The 20,019-nt window shown below is 50.4% G+C and overlaps 1 protein-coding gene across 1 annotated transcript; it reads left to right on the top strand.

Moving 5' to 3' along the window:
- Positions 1-3,835: 3,835 nt before the first annotated feature.
- On the top strand, positions 3,836-6,988 carry LOC122375690. The gene is made up of 4 exons (XM_043355176.1): positions 3,836-4,033; positions 4,478-5,041; positions 5,810-5,971; positions 6,581-6,988. Exons 1-4 carry the CDS (start codon positions 3,836-3,838, stop codon positions 6,986-6,988), a joined length of 1,332 nt encoding a protein of 443 aa, XP_043211111.1.
- Positions 6,989-20,019: the final 13,031 nt, after the last annotated feature.

Here is a 20,019-nt window from a genome sequence, read left to right as displayed (position 1 = left end):
AACACGTCTCCGACGGCATGGACAGTGTGGAGCTTCGGCATCGCCTTCCACATCTCTTTTCTGCACTGGAAACCCAATGTGACGCTGCGGACCCCAGACGGCACCTGTAGCAAAGCAATTACGACACAGCATATGTTACATTTTTCCTCCAATACTTTGTTCTTGCGCTGTTAAACAAACGGCAAAACGAATCACATGTCTTACTGCTTACATTCGGAGATGTCACCCCATAACAGCAAATGTTCCAGGCTTGTCACTTTTCTTGTGCCCTCGCAGAAAATAATAGAGGATAGAGGGTAACTTAATACTAAAAATAGAGGATAACTTGAGTTTTCACTTAAAAAGCGCATGAACAAAAACCAAGCATGTAATGACACAGTACCTATCGTTGATGGTCTAACCTGTGTGCTTTTGATCTTGTGGAGAATCTCCTTACGCATCAGGGCGTCGTTGAACAGTCGCACCCCACCAGTAGACACCGCTTCAGACGCGTGACAGACCCGCGTGCCGCAGGAGTAGGAGTCACCTTGGATGGGATACTCCACTGGCACACAGAGTGACCATCGGCTCCAGTCAAATTCTGGATCAGGCATCAACAGATGGGCTGCTTCTATCAGTTTCTGGACGTGGGCCACATCGAGACCGTTGGGCTGGAGCCCCAGTGAGTCCAGGTGAATGATAGCTTGGGACTTGTGGGCGACGATGTAGAGCGCCCAGTGGTTGCCGTTCCTGTTGTAGGGAAGCAGCCAGATGGTTGCATGCTGGGCTGACCGAGATGCCAAATGGTGCCGCAGCATTGCAGATGTCCTTCCGCCAATCATACATTCGTACCAAGTAGTCGTAAAATGGACCACTCTGCCGTCAGTGGACGCAGAGAGCGCCAGACAAAACCTGTCAATGGCTTCGTCGTCTAGCCACTGGTAGGGGCTCAATGATCTCTCAGACTGTTCGCAGAGACTGGTGCCGACGGAGTTCGGGTCCAGCGCCAGCTTAGGCTCTTTTTGTCCAGCCTTAGCTTCTCCTCTTGATGTCGGCCGCGCTTGCTCTGGTATATCGCGCGCCAGTGTCGCGGCTGGTGCCTTGCTGCCATCTCTAGCTGATGTCGGCTGCGCCTGGATATCGCGCGCCAGCGTCGCGGCTGGTGCCTTGCTGCCATCTCTAGCTGATGTCGGCTGCGCCTGGATATCGCGCGCCAGCGTCGCGGCTGGTGCCTTGCTGCCATCTCTAGCTGATGTCGGCTGCGCCTGGACATCGCGCGCCAGCGTCGTGGCTGGTGACTTGCTGCCGTCTCTAGCTGGTGTCGGCTGCGCCTGGATATCGCGCGCCAGTGTCGCGGCTGGTGCCTTGCTGCCGTCTCTAGCTGATGTCGGCTGCGCCTGGATATCGCGCGCCAGCGTCGCGGCTGGTGCCTTGCTGCCGTCTCTAGCTGATGTCGGCTGCGCCTGCTCTGGGATATCACGCGCCAGCATCGGTGGTGCCTTGCTGCTACACGCTGCCTGTTTGAGACAGTCCGGTGGCTTGCTTCGCGCGTACCACGATGGCCTTGACGCAGCCCGATTCTTTTTGGACCAGAACTCTTCTTGGACGTCCGGATCTTCCGGTACAGTCTTATGGGCGTGCTGCGTCGATTTGCTGGGAGGTTTGCGGTCTTTCTTCAGTCGCTTCCTCCCTCGTGGTGCAGGTTTGGCTGGGATTCGATCCGCCTTCACGCGGCTGTTGGTATCATTCAAGAGCTGTCGGATGAACTCGCACGGATGCAATTTGGTTCGGCCTCGGAGGAGACGATGCTTGACGACGTTGAAGTAAACTTCGACAGACGCATTTGTCGTGACCCCGGACAGACCCGGTAGTAGCTGGCTCCAAAGGGGTGCCAGTGGCAGCAGTGACTTCATCAGACTTTCCACGACCTTCGGTGCATAAAACGGGTTTGTTACTTCATGAACGTCTTCGTATGTTGAAGTTTTGACCGATTCCACCACCCTTTCGAAGTGTCGCCCGTAAGGTGACAGCGCCCTGTATGTCTGTTTTTTGGTACCTTTGACTTCCTGTGGCACCTTGTCCTCGTCCTCATCTTCACTGGGATTCAGGATCTTTCCAGTCTGCTCCTCAGTTTCCTCCGCCATATCTCCCCGGATGCCGGCATGGTCTGTAACCTCTGTCTTTTTCATCGCCAATGTACACAGGGTCTTGAACTCGCCGTCCAGCTGCTCCAAGGAGGTCGCCTTCTGCATGCGTGCAAAAAGCCACATGTATCCACCACGGCAATCTTTCTTTACGCCACAATCAGTGAGACTGTGTGCGAACTGATGCATGAGATGGCTGCCGCAGAGGCTGATAGTCGTCGCCGGGGGATTGCTGGTGCTAGAGTCCCAGCACCGCTCCAGGTACGCCAGCAAACTCATCTTCATGATGCTGAGAACAACTGCATGAAGTAGAGCCCAGCTGAAATCCAGTACCACACGCGGCGGCTGAAACGTGTCGTTTGTGACAGTCCTGTACTCGCGTGCTAGGTGTGTGAGAAAATGTTGAATTGTTGGAACCGTATGATCTTCGGCAATCAGGTGCGCAAACGGGTAGCTGTTGTCGTTCTCATTGGTGCCTTCCGCTACAATAGCGTACAAATACGGGCGCTTTTTACCGATCTGTTTCGTCACGCCCCCGGTGGCATCAATGTGAAGCGTCGTTGGGCGGTTGTGGTATTTCCTCATGAAATGCTCGCCGAACATGTGAACCGAAAGCGGGTGTCTCGCGATGAAATGGATGCCTCCAAACAAAATAGTACTGGAAGAGTCACTGGCAGCTGAGTCTTCTGCCCGGCACTGCACATCCACAGCCCAGTCTTGAGAATACCTCTCTTTCTGTCTTCGTTCATACGCAGCCTGTCGCAATATTTTCGCCGGCGGTGCCTCGGTGATATTCCCCTCAGCCAGCTCCGTGTCCGGTGCGTCTTGGAGCAGCTCTCTCCGGACATCATAGGCACCTCTGCTTTCGACATCTTCGCCGACCAGGAAGCGCCGTTCTCCCCTCAAGTTTCGATGAGCATGGTATACCTTGTGGGCATCATTAGATCCACTCAGGATCTTGCCTTCAACAACAGCACCATGCTTTCCAGGTCTCTTCTGAATGGTGAAGACGTACTTATGGCAATTTGGCAGCCGACACTGGGCATGACATCTGAAGAAAGCTGTGTTTTTCCTGCTCGACATCTTCTTGAGGTGCCGGTATCGCACTGCCAGGATACATTTCGTCGTTTTATTGCAGCGGGTGAAAGCACGGAAAAACCTATCAGGCCAATGTTTCTTCAGTTTATGACCGGAAAATATCTCTGCCGTGTCCTCAGCTGTCAGTTCGAATGTAAAATTCGCTCCTACCTCTCCAGCCTCCCGTGCAGGTGAAGCGTCCGATTGACACGGAGACAGTGCGGGCCGTTTCTTCTCTCCGCATGGGGACGGTGCAGGCCGCTTCTTCGCTCCGCTTGGGGACGGTGCAGGCCGCTTCTTCTCTCCGCATGGGGACGGTGCAGGCCGCTTCTTCTCTCCGCTTGGGGACGGTGCAGGCCGTTTCTTCTCTCCGCTTGGGGACGGTGCAGGCCGCTTCTTCTCTCCGCATGGGGACGGTGCAAGCCGTTTCTTCTCTCTGCATGGGGACGGTGCAGGCCGCTTCTTTGCTCCGCACACAGCCTGTCCCGGTGATGCCGGGCATGGTGATGATCCGGGTGACTGTCCTGGTGACGACATGCATGGTGACGGTCCTAGTGACTTTCCTGGTGATGAACGGCATGGTGGGTGTCCCGGTGATGACCGGCATGGTGACGGTCCCGGTGACGGTCTAGGTGATGACTGGCATGATGACGGTATCGGTGATGACTGGCATGGTGACTGTCCGGGTGATGACCGGCATGGTGACTGTCCTGGTGATGAACGGCATGGTAACGGTCCCGGTGACTGTCCTGGTGATGAACGGCATGGTGACGGTCCCGGTGATGACTGGCATGGTGACTGTCCCGGTGACTGTCCTGGTGATGAACGGCATGGTGACGGTCCCGGCGACGGTCCAGGCGATGCCCTGACCTCGGTGATATTCCCCTCGGTCAGCTCCGTGTCCGGTGCGTTTTGGAGCCGCTCTCTCCGGACATCGTAGGCACCTCTGCTTTCAACGTCTTTGCCGACCAGGAAAACCCTTTCAGACCAACGTTTCTTCAGTTTATGACTGGAAAATATCTCTGCCGTTTCTTCAGCTGTCAGTTTGAATGTAAAATTCGCTCCTACCTCTCCAGCCTTCCGTGGAGGTGAAGCATCCGATTGACAAGGAGACAGTGCGGGCCGCTTCTTCGCTCCGCTTGGGGACGGTGCCGGCCGCTTCTTCGTTCTGCATGGGGACGGTGCAGGCCGCTTCTTCGCTCCGCTTGGGGACGGTGCAGGCCGCTTCTTCGCTTTGCATGGGGACGGTACAGACCGCTTCTTCGCTCCGCATGCAGTCTTCACTGGTGATGCCCGGCATGGTGACGGTCCCGGTGACGGTCCTGGTGATGACTGGCATGGTGACTGTCCCGGTGATGACCGGCATGGTGACTGTCCTGGTGATGCCCGGCATGGTGACGGTCGCCGTGACGGTTCTGGTGACTGTCCCAGTGACGATCCCGGTGATGACCGGCATGATGACGGTCCCAGTGATGACTGGCATGGTGACTGTCCCGGTGACTGTCCTGGTGATGACCAGCATGGTGACGGTCTCGGTAATGACTGGCATGGTGACGGTATCGGTGATGACTGGCATGGTGACGGTATCGGTGATGACTGGCATGGTGACGGTATCGGTGATGACTGGCATGGCGACTGTCCGGGTGATGACCGGCATGGTGACTGTCCTGGTGACGACCGGCATGGTGACTGTTCGGGTGACTGTCCTGGTGATGACATGCATGGTGACGGTCCTAGTGACTGTCCTGGTGATGACTGGCATGGTGACGGTCCCGGTGATGACTGGCATGGTGACAGTCCCGGTAACTGTCCTGGTGATGAACGGCATGGTGACGGTCCCGGTGACGGTCCTGGCGATGCCCTGTCTTCGGTGGTATTCTCCCAGGCCAGCTCCGTGTCCGGTGCGTCTTGGAGCAGCTCTCTCCGGACATCCAAGGCACCTCTGCTGTCGACGTCTTCCCCGACCAGGACGTGCCGTTCTCCCCTCAAGTTTCGATGAGCATGGTATGCCTTGTGGGCATCATTAGATCCACTCAGGATCTTGCCTTCAACCACAGCATCATGCTTTCCAGGGTTCTTCTGAATGGTGAAGACGTACTTATGGCAATTTGGCAGCCGACACTGGGCATGACATCTGAAGAAAGCTGTGTTTTTCCTGCTCGACGACATCTTCTTGAGGTGCCGGTATCGCACTGCCAGGATACATTTCATCGTTCTATTGCAGCGGGTAAAAGCACGGAAAAACCTTTCAGACCAACGTTTCTTCAGTTTATGACCGGAAAATATCTCTGCCGTGTCTTCAGCTGTCAGTTTGAATGTAAAATTCGCTCTTTCCTCTCCAGCCTCCCGTGCAGGTGAAGCGTCCGATTGACACGGAGACAGTGCGGGCCGCTTCTTCTCTCCGCTTGGGGACGGTGCAGGCCGCTTCTTCGCTCCGCTTGGGGACGGTGCAGGCCGCTTCTTCTCTCCGCATGGGGACGGTGCAGGCCGCTTCTTCTCTCTGCATGGGGACGGTGCAGGCCGCTTTTTCGCTCTGCATGTTGACCGTGCAGGCGGCTTCTTCGCTCCACTTGGGGACGGTGCATCCCGCTTTTTCACTCCGCACACAGCCTGTCCTGGTGATGACCGGCATGGTGACGGTCCTGGTGATGACTGGCATGGTGACAGTCCCGGTAACTGTCCTGGTGATGAACGGCATGGTGACGGTCCCGGCGACGGTCCAGGCGATGCCCTGTCTTCGGTGGTATTCTCCCAGGCCAGCTCCGTGTCCGGTGCGTCTTGGAGCAGCTCTCTCCGGACATCATAGGCACCTCTGCTATCGACGTCCTCCCCGACCAGGACGCGCCGTTCTCCCCTCAAGTTTCGATGGGCATGGTATACTTTGTGGGCATTAGCAGATCCACTCAGGATCTTGCCTTCAACCACAGCACCATACTTTCCAGGGTTCTTCTGAATTCTGAAAACGTACTGGTGGCACTCTGGCAGTCGACACTGGGCATGACATCTGAAGAAAGCTGTGTTTTTCCTGCTCGACGACATCTTCTTTAGGTGCCGGTATCGCACTGCCAGGATACATTTTGTCGTTCTATTGCAGCTGGTGAAAGCACGGAAAAACCTATCAGACCAACGTTTCTTCAGTTTATGACCGGAAAATATCTCTGCCGTGTCCTCAGCTGTCAGTTTGAATGTAAAATTCGCTCCTACCTCTCCAGCCTCCCGTGCAGGTGAAGCGTCCGATTGACACGGAGACTGTGCGGGCCGTTTCTTCTCTCTGCATGGGGACGGTGCAGGCCGCTTCTTCGCTCCGCATGGGGACGGTGCAGGCCGATTCTTCGTTCTGCATGGGGACGGTGCATCCCGCTTCTTCGCTCCGCACGCAGCCTGTGCCTGTCCTGGTGATGACTGGCATGGTGACTGTCCCGGTGACTGTCCCGGTGATGACTGGCATGGTAACGGTCCCGGTGACTGTCCTGGTGATGACCGGCATGGTGACAGTCCCGGTGACTGTCCTGGTGATGACCGGCATGGTGACTGTCCTGGTGATGACCGGCATGGTGACGGTCCCGGTGATGACTGGCATGGTGACTGTCCCGGTGACTGTCCTGGTGATGAACGGCATGGTGACTGTCCTGGTGACGACATGCATGGTGACGGTCCTAGTGACTGTCCTGGTGATGACTGGCATGGTGACGGTCCCGGTGATGACTGGCATGGTGACTGTCCCGGTGACTGTCCTGGTGATGAACGGCATGGTGACGGTCCCGGCGACGGTCCAGGTGATGCTCTGACCTCGGTGATATTCCCTTCGTTCACTTCCGTGTCCGGTGCTTTTTGGAGCTGCTCTCTCCGGACATCGTAGGCACCTTTGCTTTCGACGTCTTCCCCAACCAGGAAAAACCTATCAGACCAACGTTTCTTCAGTTTATGACTGGAAAATATCTCTGCCGTGTCTTCAGCTGTCAGTTCGAATGTAAAATTCGCTCCTACCTCTCCAGCCTCCCGTGCAGGTGAAGCGTCCGATTGACACGGAGACAGTGCAGGCCGTTTCTTCTCTCCGCTTGGGGACGGTGCAGGCCGCTTCTTCTCTCCGCTTGGGGACGGTGCAGGCCGCTTCTTCGCTCCGCTTGGGGACGGTGCAGGCCGCTTCTTCTCTCCGCATGGGGACGGTGCAGGCCGCTTCTTCGCTCCGCTTGGAGACGGTGCAGGCAGCTTTTTCGCTCTGCATGTTGACCGTGCAGGCCGCTTCTTCGCTCCGCTTGGGGACGGTGCAGGCCGCTTCTTCCCTTTGAATGGGGACGGTGCAGGCCGTTTCTTCGCTCTGCATGTTGACCGTGCAGGCCGCTTCTTCGCTCCGCTTGGGGACGGTGCAGACTGCTTCTTCGCTGTACATGTCGACCGTGCAGGCCGCTTCTCCGCTCTGCATGGGGACGGCGCAGGCCGCTTTTTCGCTCTGCATGGGGACGGTGCATCCCGCTTCTTTGCTCTGCACGCAGCCTGTCCCGGTGATGCCGGGCATGGTGACGGTCCCGGTGATGACTGGCATGACGACGGTCCCGGTGACTGATCCGGAGCGGGACCGGGCCCGGAATCAGGTGCCGAAGCGGTGGCACCAGAGGACTGCAGGATAGCAAGATTCATAATTAGCGTGTATCACCTAGAATGTAACAGCGAACGACGCTCCATTGAACATAATCATGGGACGTGCACGCGTTAACCCTCGCCCGCACATGCCATTTTCCAATCCTAGAACGCACATGGGGGGTGGTTGCCCCCCTCCCCGCGCCATTTCGTTCCTGTTGGAGATAGAGCTTCGCGGTAAAGACCAAAAAGATTCTTTGGGAAGAGTCGAATCCAATGATACCCAGTTTTAACTTCTCAGGTCATTCATTGAACTTCCAGGTCAGGTCAAACTAAAAAATGTTGCTGTTTTGGGTCACCGTTGGATGTCAAGTGCGCTGCTTATCATATACCGATGACGATGCCGTTTTCTGGTGCCAAGCCAGCTAGAACCTCTTTGTCACACTACCCGTCCAGATTTTTGCCGCTGAGGTCATTTCAGGTCGTTAGGTCAAGGTCAATTATGTGTTTGTATGTCTGTGTGTGTCTGTGTGTATACTGATGTGTGCACCGACTGTTTATGTGTCCATATTACATGAAATCATGATCTGAGAAGCTTTTACCAAAAATACAGTCAAAAAACTTCACGAAAAGTAAATTCAGCTGGCCAAAAACGCAATTATTTTAGATGACCTGGGTTGACCTTGACCCTGACCTTGACATCTGTACATCGTCGAACAACATGTTCCATGATAGGTTGGCGGTAAGACTGGCAAAAAATGCCGAAATCAAGGTGTCAAAAGCTCACAAGGCCCATAGCCAACGCAAGATGTTGAGAATTGGTCATTTGGGTCATGACATGACCTGAAAAACAAGGTCATATCTCCGAAACCTAAAACCACAGAAACTTGAAATTTTCAGTGGACCTCAAGAAAGGATAGAGGAGCAGCTATACGAAAAATCAGGCTTCTAGCTCTAAAAATGTTGAGTACAGAGCAGAAAGACTACCTGGGGGGGGGTGGCAACCCCCCCCCCCCATGTGCGGGCGAGGGTTAATGGTGGATTGATCAAGGACTGTCTCACAGTCACTCGAATACCTGTCGAATAAGCATCATTTAGTTCGGTGGCCGTACATGGCTAGCTAGCCGGCATATTGCTCGCAAGGTAAAGCGCCGTAGAAACTTCCTGAAACGTTGCCTTTAACCCGCGCCCCGTAGGGCTATCGGCGAACCCTACCACCCGTGGGGGGGGGGCGTTTCGCCCCCCCCCCCCCCGCCTAGCATCTCGTAAAGTTAATCCGCAGCCCTGATCAGGATCCAGATACGGAGCAAGACCGGGTCCTGGGTGAGGTTCCGAGGCGGTGGCGCCAGGGGACTGCAGGACAACACGATTCATAATTATCTATTACCACCACCGACTGCTACGATGTATGCTGTGTAGGCAGCAAAAGTAGTAGTCAAATGTTCAATAAGGTGTCAAATTCGAATTCAGACCCCCTAGAACAGCACCCTAAGAAGTTGTAAAACTTAAAAAGCCGACAGAGGTCATCTATGTACATAGTTTTAATGGCCGTGACCTGAGTCCTGACCAGCAAAGAACCTTCAGTCTTCACACATACCGCACCAAACTGAGATCCAGCAGCCATCTGGGCTGTCCACCATGGACCTGTTCGCCTGATCGCCAAAATAAGATGCACACATCTGGAACCCGAGGCTGCGGCCAGATATTGACCCGGGGAATCGATTGCGACCCTTATTTTGGCGATCAGAGGAACCCTTGAGGCACTTTTGACGCGCCCCTTCCTTTAAGGGCCGATTAAGGGGTAATGGGTAAGATGCACACTTCTGGAACCCGAGGCTGCGGCTAGATATTGACCCGAGGAATCGAGTGCGACCCTTATTTTAGCGATCAGACGAACCCTCGAGGCACTTTTTACGCGCCCCTTCCTTTAAGGGCCGATTAAGGGGTAATGGGTAAGAGCTAGGGCCAAATAAATGTCATATTCTTGCTCCCCGTCCCCTAATTGACCTGATCGGAGTTTTTTAAGCGATTCTGAATGCGACGCTGTATTCGTTGCTGTTGCTGACGCCTTCACGGACATCCAAAAAAGGTGTTGTGGACGTCAGAGTGCGACAACGCCCCCGCGGCGGAGACGGCCAGGCACCCGCTGAAAATCAAAGTGCGAGACATTTGTGTGTGGGGGATGCCTTATGGCCTGGGAACACCTCGGATGTAAATTTAACTTAACCCGCGACCTAGTGGGGGGGCTATTTTTTGCCCCCCCTCCAGACTTTTCGATATATCTCCAGAACCGCTGCGCTGATCGTCACCAAACTTTCAGTACCCTCCCGGACATCAATTTTACACATTGTGACCAAAAATTTTTCCAAAGGCTATGATAGGTTGGCCGGAAATGACGTCAGAGTGACGTCATGTTCTGCCGTTTTGTACCCAAAAAAGGGTTTTGCGGGAAGAGCTGTCAGGCCTATAGATTTGCAAATACAGAAAAATGATAAAGACATAAAAGCTGTAGAATTAACAGGGCTACAAAACTGCTATCTCGGATTTTTTGAAATTTTTGGATTTTGACCCCCAAAAATCAAAAAATAATTTTTTTGGATATATTAATAAAAAAATCCAAAAAGTTTTTTGAATTTCGCAAAACCCGGAATATATGTGAAATTCCTCACCGCCTTCTATCCACATATCAAATTTGAGATCGATATCTCTTTTTTTGGCGAAGTTATAGCGAAAAAACTGTTCAAAATTGATGACGTCAAATTTTCAAACTCAATTTTTAGCAATTCTAGACCCCGTAGAGCAAAACAAAGACCACCATTAGACTCCCCGTGACGAGCTGCATCGAATCAATACCCATTTTATGCAAAACTATCAACTTCAAAATTTGACCTTTTTTGGCCTGACCTTGACCTGACCTTGACCTGAACTTCACCAGAAAGTGACCTAAGCCGTACCTGATAGTCTTATAAGCAACACCATTGAGTTGGAAATGAAAAATTGGCCATAAAACATGCATCACACAACCTTAGTAAAATTGGGCTCATGTGACCTGACCTGTGACCCTTGGTGACCTGACCTGTGACCTGACCTGGTATTATCAGTGACCTCTAATAGCAACATATCTACTAGGCAACTGACGCCCTATCGCTGATTTTCGACAAAATGCGTTTTCCTCGGTGTTATAGCGCATTCCCCTAGAAGACCCGTGAACGGTGAAACATTTCATCTTTGACCTGACCTGTGACGTCATCGGTGACCCCGAGGTCAATGAAATTAGGTTTTCCTCGACAAATTTGACAGGCCTTTCGAACACCGTTTGAATTTTGCGGATCTGTCCAGTAGTTTCGGAGATACGAGGGGGGGCAAAAAATAGCCCCCCCCCCCCCACCAGGTCGCGTTATAAACAGACCCCCACCAGGGCGCGGGTTAAAATGAGTTTATTATCCTTGGGCAAGAGGCCAATGGAAGTCGACCCACAACCAGTTTCGGGACACCCGTATAACAACCGAATCCAAAATCGACTGGCATTTGTTCATCATTGTCGGCTAATCTTGTAACCAGCGTGTCCATTGCATGTGCCATTTCATATCAACCCTTCCATGGATTTGAGACCCTATGAAGCCCTGTTTTTCGGTGATAATTTCTTTAACCTTCGCCGGCCAGGGGGGTACCGCCCGCCATAGATTTTTTTTCGCGATAGCTCCGAACATACCGAACACAATTTGTATATCTCGGATTTTTCATAAAGGTCACATTAGGTCAGGTCAGTCACGTCAACGTGACCTCACCATTATAAGTCAATAAGGGAAATGCAAACTGCTATTTTAGCGTCGGGAGCGTCAAGAACACAGATTAGTAATTTCTTGCACTCCTTGCAAAGTCCGGTGCTTCATTTTTGCATCGTTGACCTTGTGTGACGTCATGTGTGACGTCACTCGGGTCATAAAGAGTATTTCGTCAATAAGTATTACGTCCACCGGAGGAGTCACCGGAGCCGCCGGCACAGGGGCGTCGCCGACGGGGGTCGCGGAGGTCGCAACCCCCCCCCCCCCACTCGTCAGAACCGGGGGGGTCGACCCCCCCCCCCACTTTTGGAGATGCTGAGTATATGCTTTTTTGAGCTATCATGTCAGTGAAGTTGGCGTCAGCAACATCAACAAATACGTCAGATTCAGAATCGCTTCAAGAGCTCCCTAGTCCCTATTGCTTATATGTCAATAAGCTGTGGGCGTGGAACATCAGCATGACAATATTCTAGAGTAGCCACTATTCTAGTCCCTTTTTATCCCTCAAATGAGTGAGCGCGCCGAAACTGACCCAAGCGTTCGTCTGATTGTCAGCGGGTTTTAGCGGTAGGTTTTGCACCTATAAAATTTAGTGTACTTCAGGCAATATATTCGTCGTCTTAATTAACCCGCGCCCCAGTGCAAGTGGCGGTCTCAGCTAACTTCGCCCTAGTGGGTGGGGGGTGGGGTGGGGTGGGGGGGGGGTATATGTTACCACCCACCTCTAATTAAAAAACTAAGAGGGCTAGAAAGACGCGGTAAAAAGCAGTCGATAGCTCTCAATGCGTACGTTTGAAAGTATTTCAGTCATTTTTCATCTTAGAGCAATATTGGGGTCACCAGAGGTCATCAAAGGTCAAAATTTGCCAATGGTCATTATATTTTTCAGAAAACATGCCGTTCTCTCAGGAACTATGGTAGCTAGAAAAACGAATGGAAAAGCAATCGATAGCTTTTGAACTCTTCTTTTGATAAGGTCATTATCAAATTGACCTCAGGTCAATGGTTTAGCCTCCAGAGGGCAAAAACTAAAAAAATAGCTGTTTTTACGAAAAGTGTTTTTCGACAATAATTTTCGACTACAAAAAGCCACGACATTTCTATTGCCAGAATCGTGTTTCTCTCGCCGAGACGCGTCAAATGAACTATAATTTGACCTTGAAAGGTCAACTTGAAAATTTGACCTCAGGTCAAGGTCATTTGACCTGACCGGAAAAGGTCATGTTGCAAAGGTCATCAGTCGATGCGTCTCAACAAGACAAACACAATGAGACCATCCCCAGCGTTCTATCTCTTTCCAATCGCGAGTTATTGGCAAAAATCTGTTTGTAGCCTCAAATGACCTCGGATGACCTTTCTAGAGGCTATCAGCAAAAATCACACCTGGTTAATATCTGGTTTAACACGCGCTCCGACGGGGGTCTGCGCCAACTTCGTACCGACGGGGGGGAGGGGGCGGATGACCGCCCCCCCCCCCCTGAGATCTCGAGAACGAAGCAAGATAGCGACAAGCGGTAAACGGCATCGGATACGCACGGACAAGGTCTACAATTTTTACAAAGGTCATTTTCAGGTCAGGTCAAAGATGACGTCACAGGGGTCAAAAAGTGAAAATGGCGGCGCTAGATATGGCGAGTTTTTCTCGAATAACTTTCGAATTAGTCAAGATAGGAACAAACTAAGGGCATCATCGTGATCCTCTCGTCAATCCGCATCGAATGATATATATGTTGACCTCGAAAGGTCAAGGTCAAAGGTTGACCTCAGGTCACGTGACCTCGAGGTCATCATGCATATCAATCGATGCGTCTTGACGAGCTGAGCACAATGAGACCATCCGCGCGGCTGTATCTTGTTCCTGTACGGAGTTATTGGCAAAAAAACCTTTGGTGACCTTTGATGATGTCACATGACCTAACAGCTGCCCAACAGCAAAACAGACCTCAAGGTAGTGAAGGTTGATCGTATATGAAGTCATGTATGGTATATGGGACCATTCCGACCCGTTTTAGTGGTAAAAACAGGGAGTTGATTTTTCCCCCACTGACTTATAATGGGGAGGTCGAGAAATTGACCTGACCTTGCGTCATCGATATCAAAATTCCGAGATAAACAAATTGTAGCTACTAATGACTTAATAACATCCTGCGACTTTCAAAGGCCTCCGACATCTACTGTAGCTCTGGCACGGTGACAAAGTTGCAAAAAAGTGACTTGAGGTTGGGTCATTCAAAGTGACCTGGTGACCTGACCTTTAAAGTTAGGAGGTTCAACCTTGCACACCATGTGTAAAATTGTAAAATTGATAAGAGAATAGTCGTACCAAATTTCGTGGCGCTACGCGCCGCGGTTTTCCCGCTATTCGCGAAAAACCTCAGGGGGGGGGGGGCGGATATCCGCCCCCCGTCGGAAGCATAAGGCACGTCCCCCCCCCCCCGCTCGAAAGCATAAGGCACGTCCAATGGGCTGATGACGTCATCGGAGTCCGTTAACCCTCGCCGGCCGAGGGGGGGGCGGGTGCCGCCCCCCCCATAGGGTTTTTTCGCGATAGCTCCGAACACGCTGGCGATAGAGAGCTGAAACTTGGCATACCTGACCTTTGATCCAAGCCGCATCTTTTGACACCAACCGCATTTTTGGGTCAGGTCAGGTCACTGACCTATGACGTCATAAGTGAACCTCTGCACGGTCTTCAGATGTCGCAACTTCGCAACGCCCTCACTGCCAGAGGAGATGTCACAGGGAAATGAAACTTGCAGGATCTAGTATCCATTATGAGTCTCACAACTTGTATATCTCGGATTTTTCCTAAAGGTCATATGAGGTCAGGTCATTTTCGTGACCTCACCATTATAAGTCAATGGGGAAAAATGAAAACTGCTATTCTGGCGCCGGGAACGATCTCCAACTATCTCAAGGACACAGAATCGTGATTTGATGCACTCCTTGCAAGGTTAGATGCGTCACTTTTGCAATGTTGACCTTGCGTGACGTCATTTATGACGTCATCAAGGTCATATTAGTTTTTCGTCAATAACTCTTGATCAAATTGAGCTAGCGAGTCGAGAAAGCCACCAATGGACTCAGGAAGACCTGCCGAATCGAATGATATGCGACATGACCTCTTTCGACCAACTTCGTGACCTGGGGGTGCTGACCTGACCTTGACCTGAGGTCAACACCCCAAGTTGACCTGACCCGGACAAAAAGTATATCATTCGACGCGCCTGAGCGAGGCGAACACGATGCTGCCAAAATCGCGGCTCTGCGGCCGTTTTTTGCGAAGTTATTCACCAAAAACTGAACCGTACCCTGGGGCACTTGACCTGACCTCAGAGGTCACCGGTTGACCTAGGACCTTAAAATCGGGTACCAATCTCTGCGTCTCGTAACGGCGCACACGCTCGTTTTTTCCGCGACGCGCTAGCTCCACCAGGGGCGAAACGGCGAGGGGGGGGGTCGTACCCGCCCCCCCCCCCCCTCGGCCGGCACGTATGTAGAAAACCAATAGGTCCGGCGAGGGTTAATGGCTAAGAGATAGGAACCAAGCTAGTCACACCCTGCAAATTTTGAAATTAAATATTTTCGATTTAAGGTATTTTTCGAGGTTACGAGTGTCAAAACCGGTGATTGTGAGCCACGGACCACAATATGGCAATCTCAACTCAAATCTTATGTTAAGGTGGGAGGGTCCCTTCAACCCTCGCCCGTATAGGGGGGGGGTCGAAGAGACCCCCCCCCCCGATTTTTCCCGAATAACGCGTAAAAAGCGGCCGATCGCGACCAAACTTTTAGTACCCTCGCGTTAATCAATTATACACCTACCCTAAAAATTTCATGACCCTGACGCAAGTGACCTTTGACCTGTTACCTACTTTTCGAGACCATGTTTGGCCGAAATCGCGATTCGGCGTATGTCGGCTCGCATTAGCCGAGCGTTTGCAGTCTTTCCGTGGTTTCAAGCGTTCAAACATGTGATATGAAGTTGGTCCCATGCATTATGGTGGGTGTCAAGGTCACCTGAAGGTCAGGTCAGGTCATTGACCTTTGATGACCTCTGTTCACTTTTTCGAGTTTTACATGTTTCTTCGCTAGTCTTTTTTTAAAGCTGAATTCGAATTTGGCAACCATTTGAACATTTACGAAGTATTTTTGGTGCCTTCATAACATGTTACGAAGCTGTCAGAGGCGGTTCACAGTTCACACCTACTACGAATACCCGGCAGGACCCCTAATAGTTGACCTGACCTCACCTGACCCGACCAGGCCTAATGCATGAAGACATCATCTGTGATCAAAACTAACATAATATTCGTGATGAGAACCCCGAAAACCCCCATAGAAGCCACACCTTACGACGTTCTAACTGATCCCAATATTCCCGACTTTTGGGTCATTGACATGACCTGGAAGGTTAACCAATTACCTAGGACCTTAAAGTTAGGTATCATCGGCTTGCTCTCGTCACGGGCAACACGCTCGTTTTTTTTCGCGAAGCTCTTGCTCGATTAGGGGCCAAACGGCAGGGGGTTCCAATGGACCCCCATCCCCCTTATTCGTTCGCGGCTGGAAAAATACCAATGCGGGCAAGGGTTAAAGTAATTAATTAAGTTTAACTTATTCAAAAGACACGATATTGCATATCATTTGAACCGCCGGATCACAAGAAACACAATGACACTATTGTTGAACCTCTAGCCTCATTGTGTGCCAAGTTATTAGCAAAAACGTAGTTTGACCTTAGTTGACCTAAGTTGACCCAAGCCTAGCGTTCTTGCACCTTGTGAACACCAAGGAGGGATAACACAAAAACTTTAAAATAGGGCACACATCTCTTATCTTTACAGATTCGGGCAAATTTCCTTAGAACTTGTCATGACCTCTAGATGACTTCAGGTCAACCTAATTTGAAAAACTGGGGTGCATAAGATGGCACTAGGTGACCTTAGCATAGCCTGCAAGTTTGAATCAAATCGATGAACAACTCTAGTTTTTATTACAAAAATAGTGCATTTTTAGTGCAATTTTGACAATGTACTGGTTTTTGTGACCTTGTGACCTGACCTCAGGTCACTGGAACCTAAAACTCCCAAGCATAGTAAAAAAAACGTAAAACACATAAACGTAAATGTATCCCATTAACCTGGACATAAACACCGTACCTATCGGGTTCCCATAGGATGCTTTTTATTGCTTTACCCTCCCCCTCCCTAAAAAAGAATCACGGTAGGCCTATTAGCTTTGTGTTTCACTTACCTTAGTAAAAATCACTTCGTCCATGATTCTTGATTGAAACACTTTTTTGTAAGTGGTATGAATGCACTGAATCGATCCATATTCGAACGCTTAACAAACAGGTTACAACAGCAAAATAGCGCACTCCAACCCAGTGAAGCGATCAGCGTCAAAAGACCTGCAGCAGCCAACAACGGCCAGGCCCTTGCAACGAGCAGTGCACGCGCATGGCAGAGCTCAACTTCTGGTATTGCATCGGCACTGCTCATGTTGCAAGGGAGACGCGACTGGTGTCACCAATCGACTCCGCCGAATCTGAGATGACTCGGTTCCAATTCATCCTGACGTGGTGACACTGACGGACCGGAAAGACGGTCTTGAAGTTTGAACGCTGCGGAGTGCGGAAAATACCCTTCTGCATACGCGCAAAAAGAGGCATCCCGTCTCGATTCCCTACCCACTGCTAAGCATTTCAAATAATAGTTTTCATATGTAAACATTTTTAACTAGTTGAACAGAATTTTAACCATGAAGTGAAAGAGCGACGAGGTTGGAATCCACTAGGGACGGTACATCTGGATGAGCTCTACATTTTGCACATACTTTGGAATTCGTGGGTTTTTATTTTCGCGACGTTATGCGGTTCCCCGTCATTTAAACCAGATATTAACCATGAAAGTAAAGAGCCACGAGCTTGGATTCCTCCACGGACGTTAGAGCTGGATGAGCTCTACATTTTGCACATACTGTGAAATTCGTTTTTTTCGCGACGTTATGCGGTTCCCCGTCATTTAAACCAGATATTAACCATGAAGGTAAAGAGCCACGAGCTTGGATTCTTCCACGGACGTTAGATCTGGATGAACTCTACTCTGAATGAACTCTACTATGAACTCTGGATGGGATTGTCCCTTTAAAGGGACTATCCCACCTTCTAAAATGTTGTTAAAGCCAGTTAAATTGTGCCCGACTTTATAGATTGGATGACCAGGAACACGATTCTGGCATTTATTTTTCATTAAACATCTTAGGCTTCCCATATTCCAAACACAAACTTTCAAATATGTGACGTCACAGCCCAAAATTACCTCCTTCCCCAGGCCACATTACTGTCATAAAGCTGATTCTTTTTACTCTGTAGGCACCAAAACTAAGTTCAGACCAAGTTTTAAGCGATTTTTCAACGAACAAACCCATTTAAATCAGAATGACTAAACAAGGTGACGTCACACTAACGGTCGCTCCATGTTGAAGATAGGGCCTTGTACAAGGCCCATTTTCAAATGAAGGGAACGAATTTCTTCAACACCAAGAGGCCGCGGGGGTTGCAACCTAGATAGATAGTGGTTTCTGAACCTCGCCGCAAACTTGGCTATCTCAACTCAAACCCCATGTTAAAGGTGGGATAGTCCCTTTAAGCGCACAAACTAAAAATATCAAAGAAGTGACTTTTTCGGCGTTGCCCCGGACTGCGGGGAAAGCCGAAAATGAGAGAAATGATCTACGGGAAATGCCGACATTGATGTTTTGCCACTTTATCTCAAACTTTATCCAGAATTTATCAAAGCTGACACGCGTTTTAAGAGCTTGAGGACGCTTGGTGCACACTGGAAGTTAAAATTGTGTGATATAATAAGAAAATGCCAGGTAAATAATTCCTTATAGGTAACAGGCCGTTGTGTCGGTTGAAAGTGTAATTTGTGTGACTAAAAATTTGCGTTGCTATTCTACGGCAGTAAAGTCCACGTAGCGTGCTTTAACCCTCGCATGTGTGCGGCGTTTGCCAGCTTCTAATGTGTAGGGGGGGGGGGGTCGGTTGGACCCCCTCTTGCCGTTAGGCCCCTGATCGAGCTAGAGCTTCGCGGAAAAAACGAGCGTGTTGCCCGTGACGAGAGGAAGCCGATGATACCCAATTTTAAGGTCCTAGGTCATTGGTTGACCTTCCAGGTCAGGTCAATGACCCAAAGTCGGGAAAATCGGGACCTGTTAGAAAGTCGTAAAGTGTGGCTGCTGAGGGGTTTTTCGGGGTGCTGATCACGAATATCGTGTTAGTTTTGATCACAGATGATGTCTTTAAGCATTTAGACCAGGTCGGGTCAGGTCAGGTCAGGTCAACCAGAAGCGTCGTGACGGGTATTCGTAGTACGTGTCAACCGCCTCTGACAGCTTCGTAACATGTTACGAAGTCACCAAAACTACTTAGTAAATGTTCAAATGGTTGCTAAATTCGAATTCAGCTCCAAAAACTAGCCTAGAAACATGTACAGCTCGAAAAAGTGAACCGAGGTCACCCGAGGTCACAAAAGGTCAATGACCTGACCTGACCTTCCGGTGACATTGACACCCACCCTAATGCATGGGAGCAACATCATGTCCCATGTTTGAACGCCTAAAACCACGATAAGACTGCAAACGCGCGGCTAATGCGAGCCGACATACGCCGAATCGCGATTCCGGCCAAACATGGTCTCGAAAAGTAGGTCACAGGTCAAAGGTCATTAAGGTCAGGGTCATGAAAATTTGAGGGGAGGTGTAAAATTGATCAATGTGAGGGTACTGAAAGTTTCGTCGCGATCGGCCGCTTATTACGCGAGTTATTCGCGAAAAACCATGGGGGGTCCATCCGACCCCCCCTACACATGCGAGGGTTAACGTGCGTAATTGCACGTTTTCGGCATTACCCCAGCCAGCCATACTTTCATTTGCAGGCCCATAACTTTTCAACGTGCCGTATAGGGGAGAGCGGGGCCAGTTGAACCACTTTTTATATATTGACATGCACAGCGAGATCTAGTTGTCATATCGAAAAATGCACAATGCCATGAAAAAATATGATCTTTTGGCTTTATTTTAAGATATGTAAAATTATGTTTCAAACATATTTTGCTGCCAAACGCATGCTTATAAAACAGCTCTACGCCCGTTTCAAATGACCCCGATGCGAGGGTCAATTGAACCAGCCCATGGGGTCAATTGCACCTATCCTTAACAATGGGATGTTTTCCTCTTTAAGGCCACTTTCTTAAGGAGATATTTTGTCCGGTTTACTTTTCCAAATGCTACATTCAATAGGTCGTTGGAAAGCTAAAAGTACAAAGTTCCTCATAATAGGTGACATAAAGCACATAAACTATGGTAAAATGGGCGGATGAGGAAAATGAGAAATATCTCAGGCTATAGTGTGCTTTCAAGCAAAAGGCTGGAGAAAAAGGGGTCAAAAA

Source organism: Amphibalanus amphitrite, unplaced genomic scaffold (assembly GCF_019059575.1).
Source record: "Amphibalanus amphitrite isolate SeventyFive unplaced genomic scaffold, NRLGWU_Aamphi_draft 001895F_arrow, whole genome shotgun sequence".
In the NCBI taxonomy this organism is placed as follows: domain Eukaryota; kingdom Metazoa; phylum Arthropoda; class Thecostraca; order Balanomorpha; family Balanidae; genus Amphibalanus; species Amphibalanus amphitrite.
Note: the sequence above shows the minus strand (reverse complement) of the source record. Positions and strands in the feature narration are given on the sequence as shown.

What these genes read in the sequence shown, in the direction of transcription:
- LOC122375690 (XM_043355176.1), top strand. Translation starts at nt 3,836, where the DNA reads ATGACTGGCATGATGACGGTATCGGTGATGACTGGCATGGTGACTGTC. An exon ending in ACGGCATGGTGACGGTCCCG is followed by an intron (nt 5,042 to 5,809) that starts GTGACGGTCCTG and finishes CTCCGCACACAG; the next exon opens with CCTGTCCTGGTGATGACCGG. An exon ending in CCAGGCCAGCTCCGTGTCCG is followed by an intron (nt 5,972 to 6,580) that starts GTGCGTCTTGGA and finishes CTCCGCACGCAG; the next exon opens with CCTGTGCCTGTCCTGGTGAT.